Source organism: Staurois parvus, unplaced genomic scaffold (genome assembly GCF_062004578.1).
Source record: "Staurois parvus isolate SC_StPar_1 unplaced genomic scaffold, SC_StPar_1.0 ptg001136l, whole genome shotgun sequence".
In the NCBI taxonomy this organism is placed as follows: domain Eukaryota; kingdom Metazoa; phylum Chordata; class Amphibia; order Anura; family Ranidae; genus Staurois; species Staurois parvus.
The window spans coordinates 360001-385142 of NW_028318932.1; the positions used below are offsets into that span (position 1 = coordinate 360001).

General features: G+C 46.4%; 2 protein-coding genes across 2 annotated transcripts in view; both read right to left on the bottom strand.

Annotated features, from left to right (window-relative positions):
- The window catches only part of VAC14 (VAC14 component of PIKFYVE complex), a 64423-nt gene extending 63438 nt beyond the window's left edge, over positions 1–985 (bottom strand). The window contains exon 1 of the mRNA XM_089659225.1: positions 787–985. Within this exon, the coding sequence (XP_089515351.1) occupies positions 787–890 (104 nt within the window). The 5' untranslated portion in view covers positions 891–985. The remainder of the gene's footprint in view (positions 1–786) is intronic.
- Positions 986–6311: 5326 nt separating this feature from the next.
- Positions 6312–25142, bottom strand: part of HYDIN (HYDIN axonemal central pair apparatus protein) — a 121379-nt gene continuing 102548 nt past the window's right edge. Inside the window, exons 67-84 of the mRNA XM_089659226.1 lie at positions 24476–24686; positions 21409–21633; positions 21186–21324; positions 20588–20753; positions 20032–20179; positions 19221–19428; positions 18871–19092; positions 18088–18257; positions 16104–16302; positions 15855–16013; positions 14841–15121; positions 14543–14766; positions 13945–14153; positions 13650–13813; positions 11843–11993; positions 11169–11399; positions 7005–7229; positions 6312–6868 (exon numbers count right to left, since the gene is read on the bottom strand). Coding sequence (XP_089515352.1) covers positions 6380–6868; positions 7005–7229; positions 11169–11399; positions 11843–11993; positions 13650–13813; positions 13945–14153; positions 14543–14766; positions 14841–15121; positions 15855–16013; positions 16104–16302; positions 18088–18257; positions 18871–19092; positions 19221–19428; positions 20032–20179; positions 20588–20753; positions 21186–21324; positions 21409–21633; positions 24476–24686 — 3821 coding nt within the window. The 3' untranslated portion in view covers positions 6312–6379. The remainder of the gene's footprint in view (positions 6869–7004; positions 7230–11168; positions 11400–11842; positions 11994–13649; positions 13814–13944; positions 14154–14542; positions 14767–14840; positions 15122–15854; positions 16014–16103; positions 16303–18087; positions 18258–18870; positions 19093–19220; positions 19429–20031; positions 20180–20587; positions 20754–21185; positions 21325–21408; positions 21634–24475; positions 24687–25142) is intronic.

Genomic DNA, 25142 nt, shown 5'->3' on the forward strand with positions numbered 1-25142 from the left:
GCATGGCACAGGATGGGTCAGTCATGTGATAATAAAGGGGTCTCTGCCCTGGCATACGATGGGTCAGTCATGTGATAGTGGAGGGATCTCTGCCCTGGCATACGATGGGTCAGTCATGTGATAGTGGAGGGGTCTCTGCCCTGGCATACGATGGGTCAGTCATGTGATAATGGAGGGGTCTCTGCCCTGGCATACGATGGGTCAGTCATGTGATAGTGGAGGGGTCTCTGCCCTGGCATACGATGGGTCAGTCATGTGATAATGGAGGGGTCCCTGCCCTAGCATACGATGGGTCAGTCATGTGATAGTGGAGGGGTCTCTGCCCTGGCATACGATGGGTCAGTCATGTGATAGTGGAGGGGTCTCTGGCATACGATGGGTCAGTCATGTGATAGTGGAGGGGCCTCTGCCGTGGCACATGATGGGTCAGTCATGTAATAGTGGAGGGGCCTCTGCCGTGGCACATGATGGGTCAGTCACATGACCACCTGGTATAATGGATCTGTAATGCCCCCTCCAGTTTCAGTTTTGTAACTTTGGAGAGATGTGCTGCCATGACAGGTGACATTCCTCCTGGGATGACATCTCCATATCGGAATGAATGGAATACTGACCATGGAGGGGACAGACATTGTATACACTGAGGTTGTGTGCTGTCTGAAATACCCAGAACATTGTGTGTGTATGGGGGGTGTCGATCAGCCATGTGACAGGTGTATGAGGGGGTGTCTCTGCCAATGCACAGGGTGGGTCAGTCATGTGACCAGAGGGAGGGGGTTGTCTCACTTCTCGATCTCCAGAGCCGCCACCTTCCTCTTCTCGTACATCTTGTCGGTCAGGGCCCGGACGATGTTGGGGGTGAGGGGTGACAGATCCCGCTCCGCGTTCATCTTCCTCACCGGCCGCCACTGCTCGGCCCCGCCCCTCGCCTAATCATGTGATCCGCACCGGCTCCGAGGGCCTGTCACGTGCACCTCTCTCCCCCTTGGCCATCATCTGACCGGACCCCGCCCAGAACACAGTGCCCGCCCACCTCCGGGCTGATTGAACGATCCTGGGGCTCGCCTCCGCCCCTGTGACACGCCCATTCCTCGGATCTGTCTTTACAGTGGGCGGAGACCCGTCAGTCTGTGAGAAGATGGGCGGGAAAGTGGAGTCTGACAGAGGGGCGGGGTAGGACAGGATGGAGGTGGAGTTACAATTAATTGGGAACTCTATGGAGACTCCGCTATTACTCTCTCAGACGGAATATTATCCCGGGGGGGCGGGGTCTCAAGAACCCTCCAGACGCAGAACTTGACAGGGGGGCGGGGTTTCTTATCACACACATACAGTAGATGGGTTATAACCCTGGGGGGCGCGGTCTATTATTACCCCTCAAAATGCAGTATTACCCAGGGCGGGGTCTCTCATTACCCTTCCAGGAGTATTACGGGGGAGTCTCTGATTACCCCTCCAGGAGCATTACGGGGGGGGGTCTCTGATTACCCTTCCAGGAGCATTACTGGGGGGGGGGTCTCTGATTACCCCTCCAGGAGCATTACGGGGGGGGGGGGTCTCTGATTACCCCTCCAGGAGCATTACGGGGGGGGGGGGGTCTCTGATTACCCCTCCAGGAGCATTACGGGGGGGGGGGGTCTCTGATTACCCCTGCAGGAGTATTACCGGGGGGGTCTCTAAGTACCCCTCCAGGAGTATTACCGCTGGGGGGGGAGGGGGTCTCTGATTACCCCTGCAGGAGTATTACCGGGGGGGGGGGGGTCTCTAAGTACCCCTCCAGGAGTATTACCGGGAGGTGTCTCTGATTACCACTCCAGGAGTATAACCCTGTCTCTGAAGCTTGAAAAACGCTACTAATCTAAAACAGTGTCATGGACACAGAGGATAACACAATTAAGCTTCTAGGTGCAGAAAAAAATGTTGATAACAGCTTCTAGGAGCTTAAAAAACAGGCTACTGTGCATGGAGCCTAAAGACGAAAACTAATGCAGCCACCACAAATATGAATTTGTAAATTGCAATATAATAAATGTTTGCTGTTGGGTTTAATACCTCCGTAACCTCTGACCCTGACGTTAACTTAATCCTCTAACCTGAATCCTGTTTTTCTAACCCTGACCCTCTAACCCCGCCCCTGTAATCCTGACTAACCCAGACCCTCTAATCCTGACCCTCTAATCCTGGCCCTCTAATCCTGGCCCTCTAATCCTGACCCTCTAATCCTGACCCTGTAATCCTGACTAACCCTGACCCTCTAACCCTGACCCAGTAACCCTGACCCTCTAACCATGACCCTCTAATCCTGACCCTCTAATCCTGGCCCTCTAATCCTGGCCCTTAATCCTGGCCCTCTAATCCTGGCCCTCTAACCCTGACCCTCTAACCCTGACTAACCCTGACTCTCCAAGCCTGACCCTCTAACCCTGACCCTCTAATCCTGACTAACCATGACCCTCTAACCCTGGCCCTCTAACCCAGACCCTCTAACCCTGGCCCTCTAATCCTGGCCCTCTAATCCTGACTAACCCTGACTCTCTAACCCTGACCCTCTAATCCTGACCCTCTAATCTTGACTAACCCTGGCCCTCTAATCCTGACTAACCCTGACCCTCTAATCCTGACTAACCCTGACCCTCTAATCCTGACTAACCCTGACCCTCTAATCCTGGCCCTTAATCCTGGCCCTCTAATCCTGGCCCTCTAATCCTGGCCCTCTAACCCTGACCCTCTAACCCTAACCCTGACTAACCCTGACTCTCCAAGCCTGACCCTCTAATCCTGACTAACCCTGACCCTCTAACCCTGGCCCTCTAACCCAGACCCTCTAACCCTGGCCCTCTAATCCTGGCCCTCTAATCCTGACTAACCCTGACTCTCTAACCCTGACCCTCTAATCCTGACCCTCTAATCTTGACTAACCCTGGCCCTCTAATCCTGACTAACCCTGACCCTCTAATCCTGACTAACCCTGACCCTCTAATCCTGGCCCTCTAATCCTGACCCTCTAACCCCGACCCTCTAACCCTGGCCCTCTAATCCTGACCCTCTAACCCCGACCCTCTAACCCCGACCCTCTAATCCTGACCCTCTAATCTTGACTAACCCTGGCCCTCTAATCCTGACTAACCCTGACTCTCTAACCCTGACCCTCTAATCCTGACCCTCTAATCTTGACTAACCCTGGCCCTCTAATCCTGACTAACCCTGACCCTCTAATTTTGACTAACCCTGACTCTCTAATCCTGACCCTCTAATCCTGGCCCTCTAATCCTGGCCCTCTAATCCTGACCCTCTAATCCTGACCCTGTAATCCTGACTAACCCTGACCCTCTAACCCTGACCCAGTAATCCTGACCCTCTAACCCTGACCCTCTAATCCTGACCCTCTAATCCTGGCCCTCTAATCCTGGCCCTTAATCCTGGCCCTCTAATCCTGGCCCTCTAACCCTGACCCTCTAACCCTGACTAACCCTGACTCTCCAAGCCTGACCCTCTAACCCTGACCCTCTAATCCTGACTAACCCTGACCCTCTAACCCTGGCCCTCTAACCCAGACCCTCTAACCCTGGCCCTCTAATCCTGGCCCTCTAATCCTGACTAACCCTGACTCTCTAACCCTGACCCTCTAATCCTGACCCTCTAATCTTGACTAACCCTGGCCCTCTAATCCTGACTAACCCTGACCCTCTAATCCTGACTAACCCTGACCCTCTAATCCTGACTAACCCTGACCCTCTAATCCTGGCCCTTAATCCTGGCCCTCTAATCCTGGCCCTCTAATCCTGGCCCTCTAACCCTGACCCTCTAACCCTAACCCTGACTAACCCTGACTCTCCAAGCCTGACCCTCTAATCCTGACTAACCCTGACCCTCTAACCCTGGCCCTCTAACCCAGACCCTCTAACCCTGGCCCTCTAATCCTGGCCCTCTAATCCTGACTAACCCTGACTCTCTAACCCTGACCCTCTAATCCTGACCCTCTAATCTTGACTAACCCTGGCCCTCTAATCCTGACTAACCCTGACCCTCTAATCCTGACTAACCCTGACCCTCTAATCCTGGCCCTCTAATCCTGACCCTCTAACCCCGACCCTCTAACCCTGGCCCTCTAATCCTGACCCTCTAACCCCGACCCTCTAACCCCGACCCTCTAATCCTGACCCTCTAATCTTGACTAACCCTGGCCCTCTAATCCTGACTAACCCTGACTCTCTAACCCTGACCCTCTAATCCTGACCCTCTAATCTTGACTAACCCTGGCCCTCTAATCCTGACTAACCCTGACCCTCTAATTTTGACTAACCCTGACTCTCTAATCCTGACCCTCTAACCCTAAATGTAATCTCGCCCTCTAACTCCAATCCTTCCACAATAATCCTGCCCCTCCAACCCTAACCTTCTAGCACTACGTATAACTCCATTCCTCAATCCCTAACTCTCTAACTCCATCATCTGACCATAACTCTAACCTAATACTCTAATCCTGAATTTTCCCCTCTAACCCTATTCCCCCAACCCTAAAGCAGAGTTCCAGTCAAACTGTAAAAAAAGAAAAAAGTCAGCAGCTACAAAAACTGTGGCTGCTGACTTTTAAAAAACAGCCACTTACCTGTCCCTCGATCCTGCGGTGTCCTCACTGCAGCCGGTTTGACCAGCCATCCTGTGTTCTCGGTGCCGGCATCCTCAGTGTGGGCACCCGGCTGGGACAGCTTGCAGCTTCACAGCCCGGAGCTCACTGTGCATGCGCGAGTAGCTCTGGCTTTCTGAATGGCCCGGTAGTCTTCTGGGACCTGTCACGTGTCCCAGAAGACTACGGGGAGGGAGGGGAGGCCTAGGCAATAGCAGCAGAAGTGGGAGTGGGTACCTGTCAATTTCAGGTACCTGCTCCCCAAAGGTGCCAATCCTTAACAGGGAGCGGGGGACCAGTCCTTAAAGCAGAACGTCCCCTTTTGGGTGGAGCTCCGCTTTAATGCGAACTCTAATCCTCTAACCATAACAGTGATCTGGTGGGTCTTCTTGGGGAGTACTGCCTCGCACTGTTTGACAACGAAAGCTGGAGGGTCTGTTTGGAAGCTGAAGGTTGTCGGCTGCAAGAAAACGTTTTTAAAAGGGATTGAGATGTTGGAGTCGGAGCGAACTTGTATGGGGCCCTGAGGCTTGGGGGCCAATGATGAGCCAAAACGTGGAATGGTGTAATCGCCTCCCAGTGGAGAAGGGATGAACAGGACTTCCCCTTTTGGGTGGAGCTCCGCTTTAATGCTAACTCTAATCCTCTAACCATAATGCTAACCCTATTCTTCAAACTCTTCACCCCCCCCTGCAGAGAGAGCCTGACAGTGACCAACAACACCCCTGCCCCATCCCCCCCCCCACCTGAGAGCCTTCCACTAACACTCCTTCTCCAACCCCCGGCAACAGAGAGAAAGACACTCACCTTCACAGCTTTGGACATCCACAGGAAGGACAGTCGGGCTCTGCATATGCCATCAAACCGACCACAGCCTCTCTCAGGTCCTACCTGGTCCCCATGCCACATATATCCCTTCTTCCGGGGGGGGGGGGGGGGCAGTGCTGCCCCCTTAAAAAATGCCGCCCTAGGCAAATGCCTTGTTTGCCTTGTGGTAAATACACCCCTACCTCACCCTGTAACCCTAACTTATTGCTCTATCTTTCTAACCCTAGCACTTTAACTCTAAACATCTAACCCCTATTGCTCCAACCCAAACCCTCTAACTCTGTTCCTCCAACACCAGCCCTTTAACCATAACCCTCTGACCCTATTCCTCCAACCCTATCCCTCTAACCCTAACTAGAACCCTATCCCTCTAACCCTAACTAGAACTCTATCCCTCTAACCCTAACTAGAACTCTATCCCTCTAACCCTAACTAGAACCCTATCCCTCTAACCCTAACTAGAACCCTATCCCTCTAACCCTAACTAGAACCCTATCCCTCTAACCCTAACTAGAACCCTATCCCTCTAACCCTAACTAGAACCCTATCCCTCTAACCCTAACTAGAACCCTATCCCTCTAACCCTAACTAGAACCCTATCCCTCTAGCTCTATAACCCTATCCCTTTATCCATAACCCTCTTACCCTATCTATAACCCTATTACTCTAACTCCAACCAGAACCCTCCAACCCTAACCCCCCACTCAGAGTGCTGTCTGTTTCCCAGATTATAAAATACTCCAAATCCCCCTCTCCGCACACAGTATGTATGAAGCCAACACACACAGTATACACAATACACAGAGGGGACCCATAGAAAACTGTACACATGGTTGCAGATGACAATACACACAGCTTGTTGTTATATAAATATATATCTTAGCATTTATTAAAAGAATATTACAGCTCTAGGTTTAGATGGCATCACTTTTCTGAAGCCACACCTTTCAGGTAATACACCCAGTAGATGCCCTGGGCGGTGCCGGTGGCACGAGGACATGACACCACAAGTCTTCCCGCCACTGGGGCCTTGCTGCCTCCTGGTGGGGCCTCATATGACACAGTGATCTGGTGGGTCTTCTTGGGGCGTACTGCCTCGCACTGTTTGACAGCGAAAGCCGGAGGGTCTGTTTGGAAGCTGAAGGTTGTCGGCTGCAAGAAAACGTTTTTAAAAGGGATTGAGATGTTGGAGCCAGAGCGAACTTGGATGGGGCCCTGGGGCTTGGGGGCCAATGATGAGCCAAAAAGTGGAATGGTGTAATCGCCTCCCAGTGGAGAAGAGATGAACAAGATGGCGCGTGACTCTCCGAGCTGAATTGGCTCATACGTCACCTCCACGCTGACCTCCGATCCACCCTGTGAGCCTGGAGCTGCCATAACCAGCTTATCAACATGGAAATCCGTGTTATCGACCTATAGAGAGGATACAGCGAGGTGTCAGCCAGATAATCGCATACAGGGCTGATTTATGGAGGACAAGCCTGAAAATGGAAAGCTATAGTTATCTTTATCGGTAGGCTGATGTCACCTGTCTGGGCCCATCACTCACCTTGCAGCTGTACTCCGTCTTCTGGCGGGTGTAATTGATGAACTTGGCGCTCAAAGTCTGGCTGGAGCCAAGCATCGTCCGGAAGTAAAGCGGTTTCTCGGACACGGCTGGTGTAGCTTTCAGCAGAAGGTCATACTGAAACAAACCAAGGTCCGAGCTCTGCAGGGTCAGCCGCCCGGTACTCTCGCCTGACTTCAGGGGCTGGTACTCGAACATCAAGGTGCCCTAGAATACAGTGAAAAACTTACAAAGAGGAAAAATGATCTGTTTAATATACTGGGGAGGAGGGCCGTGTATTGGGGAGAAGATCCCTGGCTCGCTGTCCCTAGAGGCAGCGGGACAGGTAGCGGTTGCAGCAGTGGGAACATGTTACACGCTACATCCAAACAGGGAACATGTTCCCAAGGGTGAAATTATCCTTTAAAGAATCTGCTACTGATGGTTTCGTACCAGATACCACAGCATACCTTCAGAGGTTGAGTGAAGTCCATGCCTGAAAAAGTTAGGGCTCTTTTGGTGACAAAATATGGACCAACTCAATATTAGGTGGGTGGTCATAATATTATGGTTGCTCAGTATATAGTCCTGTCTATCCAGAGTATTATGATCCCCTGGGATGCAGAGGATTATATAGGCCTGGCTATGAAGAGTACTATGACCCTCCAGGACACTGAGGACTATATATACGTGGCTTTGAAGAATATTATGATTCCTCAGGCAATGAGGTCTACACTGTATAATCATGTATATGGAGAGTACTATGATCCCCCAAGGAAATGGAGGGTTACATAATCCTGGCTATGAAGAGTACTATAATCCCTCAGGGGCACAGAGGTCTATATAGGTCTGACTATGACGAGCACGATCATCTCCCAGGACACTGAGGTCTACATAGGCTTGGCTATGGCAAGATCATATGATCATATGACTGAGGACTATATAGGCCTGGCTATAATCCCTATGATATATATCTGCCAGGCTGTGGGGAATAATATGATCCTCCAGAACACTGAGGACTACAGGATCCTGGTTGTGAAGAGAACTATGATTTCCCAGGATACTGAGGTTTATTTAGGCCTGGCTATGGAGAGTACTATAATCCACCAGGACAATGAGGTCTATCTAGACTTGGTTATAATGAGTACAATTATTCCTCAGGAAATGAGGTCTATATAGTCCTTCTGAAAGACCCAACTGGGACAGGGGCTTTTGGAGAGGACTGCAGGCTAGCCTCTTGCCTACAGACCATGGGCCCTGGCATCTGAGGGGCTCTATTCTATGGGAGGTGTGTGCCTGGGGGAACCTTTGGAGTAGTTTTACTTCAGATTTAAGTCCATGTCTCCCCAAAACACACAGACTCTGAGAACTGGAGGACTTGGATACAGATTTGGGGTCTCTGTGCCCAAGCCAGCATAGACTGCTTCAAACCCCCCCTCCTAGAGTCAGACTCAGAGCAGATGTTAATATAATCATCTCAAAACAACCTGATGTTGAGGTCTCATGCTGTAATCTGTTTTTTAAAGTGTGATGTGTTTACTGTTGTGTCTTTCTCCCAATGTTAATTGAGTCACCTATTGTTTCAGTCTGTTGGCTAATCCTCCTGTAGGTTCCTACATGATGGAGTTAGCCTTGTGTCAACTTTACCTTGTTACCTAATCATTGCTGGATGTTTATCCCAATATGTAATATTTGTTTTTATTGCTCATGCGGGGACTGCCCCTATTTCTGGAGAGTATAAAAACCTGTATCTCTGTTCAATAAAAGAGTTTCTGTTTGCACCTAAGCTAGTGTCATCTAGTTCTTTGGTGCAATTCTCAGCTGTTATACCTTGTTCCTGTGTCCCAGCGGAGAGGAAGCAGTTCTCGGACGGAAGCACCCAGGCGGGGTGCCAGGCGGTCTGTCACAGTCCTGTCTATGAAGAGTACTATGATCCAAGATACTGAGGGTTATACAGTGGGGATCGAAAGTTTGGGCACCCTAGCTAAAAATTTGTATTAATGTGCATAAAGAAGCCAAGGAAAGATGGAAAAATCTCCAAAAGGCATCAAATTACAGATTAGACATTCTTATAATATGTCAACAAAAGTTAGATTTTATTTCCATCATTTACACTTTCAAAATAACAGAAAACAAAAAAATGGCGTCTGCAAAAGTTTGGGCACCCTGCAGAGTTAATATCTTGTACTGCCCCCTTTGGCAAGTATCACAGCTTGTAAACGCTTTTTGTAGCCAGCCAAGAGTTTTTCAATTCTTGTTTGAGGTATCTTTGCCCATTCTTCCTTACAAAAGTCTTCCAGTTCTTTGAGATTTCTGGGCTGTCTGTCACGCACTGCTCTTTTAAGGTGTATCCATAGATTTTCAATTATGTTGAGGTCAGGAGATTGTGAAGGCCATGGCAAAACCTTCAGTTTACGCCTCTTGATGTAATCCCCCGTGGATTTCGAGGCGTGTTTAGGATCATTATCCATTTGTAGAAGCCATCCTCTCTTTAACTTCAGCTTTTTCACAGATGGCATCAAGTTACCATCTAAAATTTGCTGAAATTTTATTGAATCCATTTTTCCTTCTACTCGTGAGATGTTCCCTGTGCCACTGGCTGCAACACAACCCCAAAGCATGATTGATCCAACCCCATGCTTAACAGTTGGACAGAGGTTCTTTTCATTAAATTCTGTGCCCCTTCTTCTCCAAACGTACCTTTGCTCATTCTGGCCAAAAAGTTCAATTTTAACCTCATCGGTCTACAGAACTTGTTTCCAAAATGCATCAGGCTTGTCTATATGTTCATTTGCAAAGTTCAAACGATGATTTTTGTGGTGAGGACGTAGAAGAGGTTTTCTTCTGATGACTCTTCCATGAAGACCATATTTGTACAAGTATCTCTTTATAGTGGAATAGTGTACCACAACTCCAGTGTCTGCCAGATCTTTCTGGAGGGATCGTGCAGTGAAACGTGGGTTTTGAATTGTTTTTCTCACATTCCTGCGAGCTGTTCTGTCTGATATTTTTCTTGGTCTTCCAGATCTTGCTTTAACTTCCACTGTTCCTGATGACTGCCATTTCTTAATTACATTCCGAAGGATGTAAGAGGATATTGACATCTGAAAACGCTTTGCTATCTTCTTATAGCCTTCTCCAGCTTTGTGAGCGTCAACTATTTTCAGTTTCAGTTTTCTAGACAACTGCTTAGAAGAACCCATGGTGCTGATTGTTGGGGCAAGGTCAGATGAGTCTGGGCATTTAAAACCTTTGAGATTGACATCACCTGGTCTTCCCAGACAATGATTGAGAACAATCCATGACACTGGCAGGTCTCAGCTTGGCAAAGGGGGCAGTGCATGCTATAAATTTTGCAGGGTGCCCAAACTTTTGCAGACGCCATTTTTTTGTTTTCTGTTATTTTGAAAGTGTAAATGATGGAAATAAAATCTAACTTTTGTTGACATATTATAAGAATGTCTAATCTGTAATTTGATGCCTTTTGGAGATTTTTCCATCTTTCCTTGGCTTCTTTATGCACATTAATACAAATTTTTAGCTGGGGTGCCCAAACTTTCGATCCCCACTGTATATGTATGCTTATGAAGAGCATTATAATGCCCCAGGATACTGAGGACTGAGTGGGCCTGAATTTGGAGAACACTATGATCCCCCAGGGTAATGAGGTCTATATATAGGCCTAGCTATGGACAATACTTTGATACCACAGGACACCAAAGACAATAATTGGGGGGGGGGGTGAAGTTGGATGAAGCGAGTTATCTCAGGTCTAAGAGTCCAGAGCACTATGATGCCCCAGGACACTGTGGTCTATAAAGGTAAGACTACGTAGAGTACTATGATCCCCCAGGACAATGAGGTTTATAGATATAGGCCTGACTATGAAGAATACTGTGATCATCTGGGACATCTACTCTATATAGTCTTGTCTATGGCTCTATGGACTATGATCCCAGAGGGCACTGAAGTCTATAAAGGTCTAGCTATGAAAAAAACTATGACTCCCCAGGACACTGACTACTATATGGGCCTGGCTATGAAGAATACTATGATTCCCCAGGACACTGAGGTCTATATAGAGAGGGGTCGGTGAAGATGGAAGAAACGAGTTATTTCACACTGTTATTTTGTGAAAGGGAGAGATGGATTATACAGCAACCTTACCTCAGATTGAGCAGGCACAGTGATCTGCGGAGGGAGATTAATTTCCGGCACTTTGCAATCAGTGCTGAAAGTTACTGGCATAGATAGTGGATTCTCTACTGTTATAGTGGCTGCAGTGCTTTGGCGCACCGGAGTCACTAACTCTATGGTACTGATGACACCGGGCGGCGTTGATTTGAAAGTGACATTGTAGAAGAGGTATTCCTGGGTTGTCTCATTCCGGAAAATCACCTGAAGCCAAGAGATAGAAAATTTAAATACTCAATAGTCTTTTTCCAAATATTATTATCTACCGGTAAATATGACAGAACAAGCTGTTAGTGGTCTTCACCGCTGATGGCTACGTAGACATGGCTGGCATCGTATCACTTGGTATCTGTGAATAAGTATAAGAGGGTTTAATGTGAAGCATTTTTTCATCCATGGACTCCTCTTAGTTGGGGATCAATGCCTGCAGCACAGCTTTTGTTTCTCAGCTTTTGGTCTCTGAAGTCTAGGAGACCTTCCATCCATCTACACTCTACTATCACTTTTTCCAGCCTGTGACTCCTCACAGCCCAAATCACAGCACCCATCTAATCTACACACCGCTCTAATTATCCTGTCCAGGTACCTTTCAAATTAGGTTAGAATCTTGGTGGACTTTGAGGCTCCTATGTCTACATGTCACTCACCTTAGCAGTGAAGGTGCCTTCCTTATGAGAGTGAAAATTCAGCTTGTAGTCCCTCTTGGCAGAGCCTGGCACTTCCAGGTAATCCAGACCTTTAATGGTGGTGGCAGCATCAAGACGATCTGGCTTCACCATTTCAATAAGGACACGAAACCTGAGGATGTCAAAATCATGAGCAAGGACAGGAAACTGGAACAGGATGATATTTTCTGAGCTGTGTGTTAAGCTATGGAGAGCACTATGATCACATGCACACTGTAAGGCCTATAAAGTTTTGGCTGTGTAGAGCTATGATCACCCGGGACACTGCGAGTCCTACATAGTCCTGGCTATGAAGAGTACTATGACCTCTCAGGACACTGTGAGGTCTAAATTGCCAAGGTTATGGAAAGTAAAATGCTCCCCCAGGGGTCTATGAAGACCTGGTATATCCACCTCTCCCTCTTGCCGGCTTCTGCGGGCACATAGGGAGGTCATGTCAGGAGTAAAGAGCAGGAGAGGGGCCAGAAAATATGTCAAATATATTGGTCCCTTTTTCTGAATGAACACAGTGAGTGATCAGTACCAATCACTCACTGTATTAAGTAAACTGAACTGACTTTCAGTTTGTGAATGAACAGGAAGCCTCTGTACAGAGTGTTTCCTGTTCATTAATCTGCAGATGAGGCAGCAGAGAAAGGATTGGGGATCTACTTCCTCAATTCTTTTCTCTGTCTCAAAAGTAAGACACTGGGGTCTGTTTAGACCCCATATATTTTACTAAAGCCCCCCCAACAGGGTTGTGAAAAAAAAGAATACAACTGTAAAAAATTTGCAAAACAAATTAATTAGAAATTGTAATATATAATTTAAAAAAAAGAAAGGCTCATTCACACAGGTTCTCTGGCCCATACAGCATGAATGAGCATTTTGATTGTGCAGCTGGAGCCGTCTGTTATTCTATGGGGACACAGCAGCTGTAAAAACACAGCCGCAGGTCCTAATTTGACAGTTGTGCAGCTGTAGGTGAGTGGCCCCGAATGCACATTGTCTGTTTACGGGGCTATATACCTGTACCTACACGCCAGTCAAGTTAGGACCTGCAGCTGTTGGGATACATAGCCAGCCACATAAACAAACTGATTCACACTTTACAGGCCGCAGAGCCCACATGAATGAGCCTTAAGATCTGTTTCACATTATTTCTAACATTATTTTTGGTTTTATCATTTAGATTTAACAGGAATTTTGTAAGTTGTGTTGTGTTAATCCGCTAATTATGATTTTATTGTTTTATTAACAAATTTATGGTTGGATATTTCAAGGGGGGCCTGTCAGGTAGGCCATATGGGGCCCTGTGATTTCAAACAGCAGCCCTGTCCCCGGCCACTGAGGTCTACACAGGCCTGGCTGTGAAGAGTACTATGATCCTCCAAGACACTGAGGAAAATACGGGCTTGGCTTTGAAAAGCACTATGATTCCCCCGGACACTGAGTTCTCTATAGGCCTGGCAATGGAGAATACTCTGATCCCTCAGGACACTGAGGTCTATATAGGCCTGGCCACGGAGAGTACTATAAGGCCCCAGGACAATGAGATCTATACTGGCTATACGGGCACTGAGGACTATACACATCTGGCTGTGAAGATTTGATTTCCCAGGGCACTGAGGTCTCTATAAACTTGGCTATGTAGAATACGGTGATCCCTCAGGACACTGATGTCTATATAGGCCTAGCTATGGAGAATACTATGATTCCCTAGGGCACTGGAAACTTTGCAGGCCTGGCTGTGGAAAGCAGTTATGTAACTAATTATCTGGCTTTTCACCTTTGGGCTTTGCGCAGCCAGTTGCTGACAGTCAGCAGTTCAGTGTAGGATGTCTTGCACGGCACTTCTCTGACAATTGTTCCAGAAGATCTTGGTGGATCAGCTATTCCATGCAGAACATACATTAACCCCCTTCCATCAGACAGTGGGAAAAAGATGGAGCCCTGAAAGTTTGAGAAGAAAACAAACTGAGCACATCAGTCTGAAAGAGGCTATAGAACTAATCATGGAGCTGCTGCCCACATCAACCAGACACACTGCTGTAATAGAGCTGCACTGTTCTCCAAGTCTTCACCTGGTGCTTCTTCCCCTCATGGCTCATGACCAGTGGGTGGTAGGTGACCTCATAGGGTTTGCTCTGCTGGTGGGCCTCCACTGTAATAACCTCGGGACCCCTCCAGTGTTCGCCATCAATGATGGGATGCAGGTTCCATATCTCGTTGGTCTTGTTGGACAGATGGATGGTTTGAGTCTGTGTACTTCGTACTTGGCATTGAAAGTTCACTACCTGTAGAAAGTTGAGGTTTGGAGGTCAGAGACAGAGGGGGCTTGAGAGCTGGGCTGACCCACTGAGACATTTAGCAAAACATTCACATGTTACAGATAACAATGATCTACATTAGAACTATCACAAAACTAACCCAACGAAACTAAACTAAACCAAACACAGCAGCTCCAAGGAAAAATATTATATATTTAGTTTGCTGTACAACACAATCACATTAGTCTCTGCACCAGAGGAGCTTACACAGTAGTGTCCCATCAGAGTAACACACTATACTATAACTGGAGGAAACCCCACACTCCAGTGCTGTAGGCACCAAGAACTAAGGTAACCTATGACCTGTGCAATCATAGAACAGAACACACTGGGTGAGGTAGGTAGGCATCACCTACCTCCTTGGTGGATTGCAACTCCACACAGGATCCAAACAGAGTAAGAGTTAGTGTCTTGTTCCCTTCAATGAGGCAGGGCAGGTTCTCATAGTGAATATCCGTGCGGGTCTCTCGGGGGTGAAAAGTGACATCGAAGGTGACCTCACTACCTGCCGTGATGTACCCAGATACCGGAGAGATTGAAAACTCTGGCTGGAACTTCTTAATGTCCCACTGAAACCTGAGAATAGATAAGACAGTGAGGTGGATGTGTCTTGTGACAAGTATGCTTCCTATAATAGTCCTGCACAGTACCTGGCTCCCAGCTCTCCACTGTTGCTTAGGACGATCCGGCGAGTGGCTTGGCTCTTCAGTACCACAGCTCCAAATGTGATGTATTCCTGGTCCAGGCTGAGCTCCAGGCCCTGGCTGCTGCCACGTACCACCAGGAGGGAACGCACTGCACCATCACACTCCATTACCACCTCCTCTGCAAATGGAGCAATGCGACTGCGTGGGGAGAACTGCAACTCCAGCTTACACACCCCACCATGGGCAGGAATTGTTACCACTGAGCTGGGGGACAAGCTGAGGACCTGCAGAGGATGACATATACAGTATAGACAGTCTGTATACATACACAGTCTGTATTCAGCTGGAGGATGACTGCAGTGTACTATGATGTGTCCCCATGTTCAATGTATAGTGGGCACAACATCCCTCTGTACTGTATGGCTGTGGCAGTATTATACGTGTGCCATCAATGTATGGATGTGGCAGTATTATACGTGTGCCATCAATGTATGGATGTGGCAGTATTATACGTGTGCCATCAATGTATGGATGTGGCAGTATTATACATGTGCCATCAATGTATGGATGTGGCAGTATTATACGTGTGCCATCAATGTATGGATGTGGCAGTATTATACGTGTGCCATCAATGTATGGATGTGGCAGTATTATACGTGTGCCATCAATGTATGGATGTGGCAGTATTATACGTGTGCCATCAATGTATGGATGTGGCAGTAATATACATGTGCCATCAATGTATGGATGTGGCAGTATTATACGTGTGCCATCAATGTATGGATGTGGCAGTATTATATGTGTGCCATCAATGTATGGATGTGGCAGTATTATACGTGTGCCATCAATGTATGGATGTGGCAGTATTATATGTGTACCCTATAATAGCTGTGTACTATCAATGCATGGCTGTGACAGTATTATACGTGTACCCTATCATAGATGTTTATTATCAGTGTATGGCTCTGGAGGTATTACGTGACCTGTGGGTGTGTGGCATTGTATGACATACTGTACCTTGGGATCCTGCACTGCAGGGATGCTGGCAGTCAGACTTAGGCTACAGGTCACTGGGGCTGCACTCCTATTCACTACATTGACATTCTTCTTCACAGTCTGACCAATGCTGACTGCACCAAAGTTGGTCACTTTATGTTTGGGATCTGCAATTTCAACCTGTGAGAAACACAAACATTTGCTCATCATCCAAGAAGTTTGATAGAGGATTTGCAGGCCTCATCAGTGTGGTACACATAGAATCCATACCTTCATTTCAATCCCGTGGCCCTGGAGCCGAAGGTCTTGTCTGGAGTGACCATTCATCTGAAACACAACCGTCTCCTTGTATAAGATGGCTGCCCGAGGATAGAAGGTGATGGGGACTTCCATCCTGCCTCCAGGGGGGAGCACATCTGAGGAGAACTCAACCACCATGTGGGCCGTGTTACTGTACAAACAGTCGATGCTGCCAAGGAAGAAAGACATAGCATCACATGACAAAGAGGTGGACACATACATTGGATCTGTGGACTGATGCACTGAACACTATTTGATCACTTTGATTAGTTTTTATTTTAGCACCAAGTAATATTTTGTGGACTAATCTACACTTTTTAATGGTTATTTACACATTATTTATGTATTTATTGTGTGGTTTATATGTGGTCACGGACAGATTAAATAGCTTACTTTATATCTTTTACAATATTTGCACAAGATAATGGATTGATAAGTTTGAATAGCACTTTAATATAAGAGGACAATAGCACTGTAATACAGTATTTCTTATAAGTCCAATCCTAGAATACCAGCAGATATTCTAATAAAGCAGCTGAGCTTTGAGGGTTTTTTCTTTTGGCATGAACATAGTAACTGAGTAATTAGAGGATTCTGTGTCATTGTGGTGGTTTGTGGATTCAGTGTCATTGTGGCAGTCAATGGATCTGTTTTCATCGTGGCAGTCAGTGAATTTGTTGTAATTTTGGCAGTTGGTGGATTTGTCGTCATTGTGGAAGTCAATGAATTTGGTGTCAATGTGGAGTTCAGTGAATTCCGTGTCATTGTGGCACAGTTGGAGTGGTCAGAAGATTCTGTGTTACTGTGGCAGCCAGTGGATTCGTTGCCAATGTGGTAGTCAGTGAATTTGGTGTCATTGTTGCAGTTAGTGAATTTGGTGTCAGCATGGAGTTCAGTGAATTCCGTGCCATTGGGGCACGGTTGGAGTGGTTGGAGGGTTCTGTGTCATTGTGGTAGTTGGTGGATACAGTGCCATTGTGGCAGTCAGTGGATTTGTTGTCATTGTGGCAGTCAGGGGTTTTGTTGTCATTGTAGCAGTCAGTAGATTTGTTGTCAATGTGGTTTTCAGTGAATTATGTGTCATTGTGGCACGGTCGGAGTGGTCAAAGAATTCTGTGTCATTGTGGCAGCCAGTGGATTTGTTTTCATTGTGGCAGTCAGTGGATTTGTTGTCATTGTAGCAGTCAGTGGATTTGTTATCAATGTGGTTTTCAGTTAATTATGTGTCATTGTGGCACGGTCGGAGTGGTTGAAGAATTCTGTGCCATTATGGCAGTCAGTGGATTTGTTGTCATTGTGGCAGTCAGGGGTTTTGTTGTCATTGTAGCAGTCAGCAGGTTTGTTGTCAATGTGGTTTTCAGTGAATTATGTGTCATTGTGGCACGGTCGGAGTGGTCGAAGAATTCTGTGTCATTGTGGCAGTCAGTGGATTTGTTGCCATTGTGGCAGCCAGTGGATTTGTTGCCATTGTGGCAGCCAGTGGATTTGTTGTCATTGTGGCAGAGTGTGGATTTGTTGTCATTGTGGCTGTCAGTGGATTTATTGCCATTGTGGCTATCAGTGGATTTGTTGTCATTGTGGCAGCCAGTGGATTTGTTGTCATTGTGGCAGTCAGTGGATTTGTTGTCATTGTAGCAGTCAATGGATTTGTTGTCAATGTGGAGTTCAGTGAATATGTGTCATTGTGGCACGGTCGGAGTGGTCGAAGAATTCTGTGTCATTGTGGCAGTCAGTGGATTTGTTGTCATTGTTGCGGTAAGTGGATTTGGTGTCAATGTGCAGTTCAGTGAATTCCGTGTCATTGTGGCGCAGTCAGAATGATTGGAGGATTAATTGTGACAGTCGGCAGGTTCTGTGTCACTGTGGCAGTCAATGGATTCGTTGTCATTTTGGTAGTCAGTAAATTTGGTGTCGTGCCACTCAGAGGATTTGTTTTTGGGGCATTTCAGCTCACCTGACATCTCGCTCATCCTTGTTCACAATGAAGAGTGATTTCCTCACAGGTCTCATCCCATCATGGAAGATGAAGCAATGTCCGAAGTTACATTCTGTGAAGGAGAAGTGAATCCCGGGACGCACTGCACCTCCTTGAATCTGACACATCAGCTCCGGTCCATTCTCTATCTGTAAGATAGCACAATACACATTTTATAGTGAATGATGTGTGTCTGCATGTGCACTGCCAGAACCACAGTCAGTGTGTCATGTAATGGCCTTGTGTGTCATGTGATGGCACTCCATACTAAACACAGATATGAGAATAGAAAACCTAATGGTCTACCTCCAAGATACTCAAGACCCATACAGTGCAATGTGGAGCCCCGGGTCCCCTTTATGGACATGCTGGTATTTAAGTCCCTTACATTCCCCTGACTCTGAAGGGCCCCAAAATTTCTTTACACAGACTTTCAATGATGGTCAATATACCATAAACTGAGCCAGCTGAATTCCCACTAGGGACCATGATGCCGGGCCTGGCCTGACGCATCATGCACATTCCCACCATCTTATCACCTTCGCTGGTCTCAAAATGTTTATTGCAGAGCACTAGTCTAAATAATTTGTTAAATACTTTTGAATGTCAATCATGTTTGCCTTTTGTACTGTCCCTAACTGTTGTTGTTTATAAAGTAATGAAAAAAAGATTCAACAATCTGTATTTGTTCAAGCCACAGGGCAGAACTGACTGCTATGTGACTGACAGTGAAGCTCTATGTAGAACATACATGGCTCATACCTGGATAGCCAGCTGGGTGTCTTTGACCATGCATCTCTTGGTGGGATAGAAGGTTAAGGAGGTCTGGGCTTGTCCTCCAGGTGGCACACACCCACTGCTTGCAGTCAGGCTCAGGTACTCCTGCAGTGCTCGTGGTGTGGACAGCGTGCAGCAGAAGTTAGAGGGGAACCTTCCATTATTAATGATGTGGAACTGAAGAGTGGAACTGTCATTAATATCCACCTATCGATCAGACAAACATAATTGGTGTCAGGAGCACATCTGGGAGGATAGCACTAAGGTCTTAAGGTCTCTTTCAACACCCCTGAAAAATACATCCCCCTATGTTTTGCCATAAACCAGGTCCTCACCTGTCCCAGGTCAATCTCATTGGGCACCTGTGTAGACAGGGTTGTGACTGTCCCGGTGTTGTCCTGGCACTGTATGCAGACTTCTGTTGTGTGACTGTCAGCCTTCACATTTAGATATAGCGGCTCAGTCTTGGTCTTGATGTCACAGATTAAGTTGAAGTTGACCTCTCCCATTTGTGATGGCTGGAACTGAATGCAGATGGGAAGCCTGACAACACATAGAGAGGATTGGGGGGTACAAAAAGGACAGGACCTGCAAATTAAGTTGCTGAAGTAGTTCACATCTCAGGGGAGGGCTACTTCGGTCTTTTCACCTTGGGTGCTAAAGAACCTTGCCCTGTCACTGGAGGGGAGGTGGACACACGTGTCAGATTCATGTTAGGTATTGGGTGCAGATGTACTGCCTGGGTAGCAGCATGGGGTCCATAATGAGGGGGGACAGATATTCAGAATTCAGGGGCTTTTTCTTTTTAGGAAGGGCACAGCCAGTGAGTGGTGAGGTGGGCACAGAGAGGCACAGCATACTGCAGTATATATGTGGGTGCCCAAAAGAGGAGCTATGATAAGACGAATGACAATAATAGGTCCCTCATCTGCACAGAGGGCTCTTTATTGACTATATCTGCTGTCATCTATTACATATATTGGAATATTACACCTGGCTCTGGAATTATGAGGATCTGTGTGTGTTTGTCAGTACAGGTGACATTAGGTGGTAGACATGGGACATGCTGTGACTGCAGAGTACCGGCACTCCCCTGATGGGATTGGACTGTCACCAGGAATCAGAACACACAGATACTATCTTTACCTGCTCAATGGAGGGACGACTCCTTCCAGTGGTCTCACTGATAGACTCTGGCTGTGACCCTCTGAGAAACAAGAATGTTCCCGAAAGCAGAAGCTGAGTGTCTTCTTCTCATTATTAATAAGGTAGATGGATTCCTGGACTTCCTGACCTGTCCACAGTGAGAACATAATTAGAGAGGGAAAAAAATAATCAATAATGAGTGGAAACATTAAACACCAATGAGGAACACACACGGATTCTTATCAAATTTGATTTTTTTCACAGAAAATTCAGAAAAAGACAATGAGGATCTACAATGACATCACTGGGGTTGGAGCTCCTCTTCCTGGCTATGACCTGCCCAGCTTTAATGATCCCACACACAGGTCCTCATTTTTATCCTCCTGCATGTGTATGACTGTTTGCTGCTTGGGGACCACATTGGAAATACAAGGCTCATCAAGGAATACAATTCCTTCAATTTTTCCTCTCTATGCATGGAACATAATGAATGACACCCGGTACAGGACAAAGAAAACTCCATGATGGTTGGCTGGGATAATGGGAGGTCACCTACCAATCAACAGACAGCGGAAGTTGAGGTGGGACCGGTCCAGGGACACAGAAGGCTCTACAGCTTTTCCAACAAGTAGGAATGGGACAGAGATGTTCTGCTCAGGGATTGTGAAGGACCAGAAGGACTCACTGATGTCCAGGAGTTGAGGGACAAACTCAAATGTGATCTAAAGACAAAGCAAATCAAATGTTATGGGATGGTGGTATCAAGTAGCAGAAGGAGGGCTGAAATCTGCCTGGACCCCTCTGCCCATGTGTATGACCACCAACATCTGTTGATTTGTGGAATTCTGCATTATTTTAAAATTTAAAGTTAATAAAACTTTTAAAGAGCTGAAGGCTCACAGAAAACAAAATTTGTCAAGAATGAGATAAATAGGATACCTTTCTTGTCCATCCACCCCCTTCCCTGATAAACTGGCACCGTGACATCTACCCCCTTCCTTGAAGCATTAGTGACATGACACCTACCTCCTCCCATGGGGCACTGGTACTATGCCCCCTACCCCCTTCTCCTAATACACTGGTGCCATCACACCCCCTCCCCCATTCCCCAATATGATGGTGCCATAACGCCTATTCCTCACTATAGCACCTACCTCAACCTTCTTCTCTGGCTGGATCAGCCCCTGCTCATTTAGACAGTGGAAGGTTGGAGGGTGCTGGATAGTTGGGGGATCCTCACATGTCCACAGGAAGGAGTAAGGATTGTTGGTGGGATTTACAATACTGAAGCTCCTTATAAAATACAATAAAACAAAATGTCAATTTTTTACAAATACATTACATTGACCACTGTGGCTTCTTGGTGTTCCTGCTTACCTGACATTTCTGGTCCTGACCCCCACCGAGGTGAATTCCACGACCCGGGTGTTTGGATCCAAAGTGGTCCCTGAAGGGGCTCCACGGGGTCCACATAGCTCTGGGTTGCGTCTTCCACTGCTGATATAATCTGAGTCCTCCAGCTGGAAATGGCAGTATGGCCGCAGGCTATGGCCTCTGACTGGTATATGTGGTTCCGGCTGCCCAGGGAGAAGGTTAGGGATGCTGGAAAATAGGAAGAAGCGACATCATCCTGGGTCAATCATTTAATCATATATAAAATAGAATAAAAAATGATGTAGCGCTGCTTACAAAATATTAAATAAACACCAATCCATCATCGTTGAACAACCAAAGTGAATACAAAGTGCTCATAATTTCTAAATAAATTAATATAAATATCATCCATTACTACACAATCAAAGTGAACTGATATCAAAGTGCTCCAAAAATTGTGTGTAAAGCTCATATGATTCCAAATGTAACGTAATCCAACACCATAAAATGAGAATCTGTGATTAATGTGAATTCCATGCATTAACTGGTGCTACTTCTGTGGTCTCAGAACTCCCACCTCCAACGCATGTAAAACTGCGTGTTTAATGAGACATCTCCACAGTTGATCACTATTTCCTTTAGCTACTAGCGGCTATCCACTCCTCCTCCCATATGGTAGATGTTAAGGTAGCCTTAGGAATCCACGGTTTCACTGAGTAACAGTAGCCTCACTCCCTGATGAAATCACGTGATGGTGACGCAACGTGCCGGGGTAAACGGAGGAAGACAAAGGAAGTATAAGCTGTGATCTATTATCTGTAAAGCAAATCTTTTTTATTTGAATGCAAGTGCAATTTTAATAAATATTGGAAATTTTTACAAATCTACTACACTATATGAGGCGTATTCTCTTTTGGGTGAGGCTACTGTTACTCAGTGAAATGGTGGATTCCTAAGCCTACCTTAACATCTACCATATAGGAGAAGAAGTGGATAGCCTCTAGTGGCCAAAGGAGATAGTGATCAACTGTGGAGATATCTCATTAAAGCGGAGTTCCACCCAAAAGGGGAAGTTCCGCTCTAAAGATTGGTGGGGGGTGTAGCAAACTTGCTCATCAGAGTTAGACGTGGAGTTCCCCTTTTTCTTTTCTTTTAGTGGAGTATTCCTCAGCCTTCATTCCCTACCCCCTCCCTTCCTGAGAGGCAAACGTTATCGCCTGACAGATGGGGGGGGGGGGGGGTCAACCACAGGTTAGGCATCCCTAGTTGGTGCCAGCAGTCTGGGAAAGTGTAACCTTTCTCACCCATCACAAAACTGACCAGCAGTAATTGAACATTTCTCAGATCATCTGTATGTTTCATATCATGGAGTATGAAGCTGTTAGTTTAATTCAGAGTTCCCCACTGACTCCTCCCAAAACAGCGTAGTCAGAGCAACCCCCCTTTCAAAGGGATTTTTAAAAAGAGAGACAGGCTAGCAAGCCTGCAAATTGTAGCTTAACACACATCTCCCAAGTGTAACATCGTAACAAAAGAAGATCAAGGAATCATCCTGCTCTGCAACTTGGATCTGCAAACCCAGGCTTAAATTGGCAAGTAACTTTTAATTCTTTAATTTCCTTCCTATTATCTCTTTGCTGTACCTTTATATGTATATATATATATATATATATATATATATATATATTTTCGTGACATCTCTTTGTAAATATTTTATTGCACCTGTTTGACTCTTTTAGTAATAAATCTTTCTTTCTGAAAGTGTTAAACTGTTTCTAAGCGCTTACTTGCAATTCACGAATTCCTGCCTTTGAAGAGACGCTACTCTGTTTGTTTAATCCTCTGCCCAATCGGCCTGCGGTGACCGTATTGGACAGGTGACTTTTCAATCATTATAGTGTATATTTGATAACGGGAGATTCCCAGTCTCCGACAAAAGTGGTGGTGGCAGTAGAGGGTTAGTTGCGTAATTAACCCAACCCAGTAACAAGCGCATTCAGGCTGCAAGCACCGATTGTGGCCCATTAGCTGAACAATCGCAGCTGGGTATGGCCTTGTTACGTGCGTCACACCGCGGTTTTCGATCGGCCGGTCCTTCAATCACAAGTTTGGTGAGAAGGTCTGGGGTCTGACGCCACGGGCGAGACGTATTACTGTTAGTCGGGGTCGTGCGATTGTCGCATGTTGGTGGCAGCGACCGTGCGATCATGACAGGGGGGGGCAGTGCCCAAATTTGACAGGTACCCGCTCCCACTTCCACTGCGATCCCCTAGGCGATTGGAAACGGAAGTTGTTCTCCTACTCTCCCTCCCCGAAGTCTTGTGGGACACATGACAGGTCTCAGAAGACGATGGGACCATTCAGGAAGAGCAGCGCTACTCGCGAATGTGCAGTGGGCACTCAGCTGAGAAGCCACAAGCTGTCACAGCCGGGTGCCCACACTGAAGATGCCGGCGCCTAGAATACAGGACGGCTGGTGAAACAAGCTGCGGTGGGGGCAATGCAGGATCATGGGACAGGTAAGTGGCTGTTTTTTAAAAGACAGCAGCTACAGTTTTTGTAGCTGCTGACTTTTATTTCTTTACAGAGTGAGTGGAACTCCGCTTTAAACATTCAGTTTTACATGCGTTGGAGGTGAGAGTTCTGAGAGCACAGAAGTGGAATTCACATTAAGCACGGATTCTCATTTCATGGTGTTGGATTACGTCACATTTGGAATCATATGAACTTTACACACATTTTTTCTGAGCACTGTGATATCGGTTCACTTTGATTGTGTAGTAATGGATGATATTTCTATTTATTTACTATAATTTATTTAGACATTATGAGCACTTTGTATTCACTTTGTTCAACTATGATGGATTGATGTTTATTCAATATTTTGTAATTAGCGCTATATAATTTTTTATTTTATTTTCTTTAATTACATTGTGGGAACACAATTGATTATATCAACAGCATTCACAGTAGCAGTTACTTTATATATCACTCAGCAGGCGCAGAAGTTCATTTCACTTATTTATTACATCATATGTATTTATAACAGTCCCACAGACCACCACCTCACCTGCAGTTCAGGAGACCCTCAAAATCACCGACTTCCACTGGAGAGAACTTAATGAGAAACTCCTGGCTGCGCCCGGCTGGTATGGTGCCAGCGCTTGGCTGAATGGAGAACGGGGATGAATCTGCTCCCATTGACAGCAGAGACGTCACACTCTCCAAGACGCTGGAAGGACGGCTGTGAATGGAGGAGCTGCGCGAACTGCCCTGGGAATCTGCCAACAATACGCACAGGACTGTGACCAAACACTGCAATGTGTGTGTGGTATACAATTAATGGGCCTCATTTATCAAAGTATCTGAAACATGAACTGTCTGTGTTTTCTCACAGCCAAAAATACATACAGGAATATGACCATCTACAGTAATTTGTGTGTGGCATACATTGAATGGGCCTGATTTATCAAGGTGTCTAAAATAAGAAACAGTCTGTGTTGTCTCACAGCAATGTCTCAGTCCAGATTCTGTAAAATTGTAGTTCTGTAGAATAATACAGGGAGGTTTGTATCTGGTTGATGTTGGGAATACAGACAGTTCTTATTTCAGTGATAAATGAAGATCGACAGATGCTGCAGTGGGATCAGTTCAATATGGGTTTATCTGTCTGTGTCAGTATAATCCCAGCAGTGGATAGGGAGTATAGAGGAGCCCAATGGAAAATGTATTTTTTT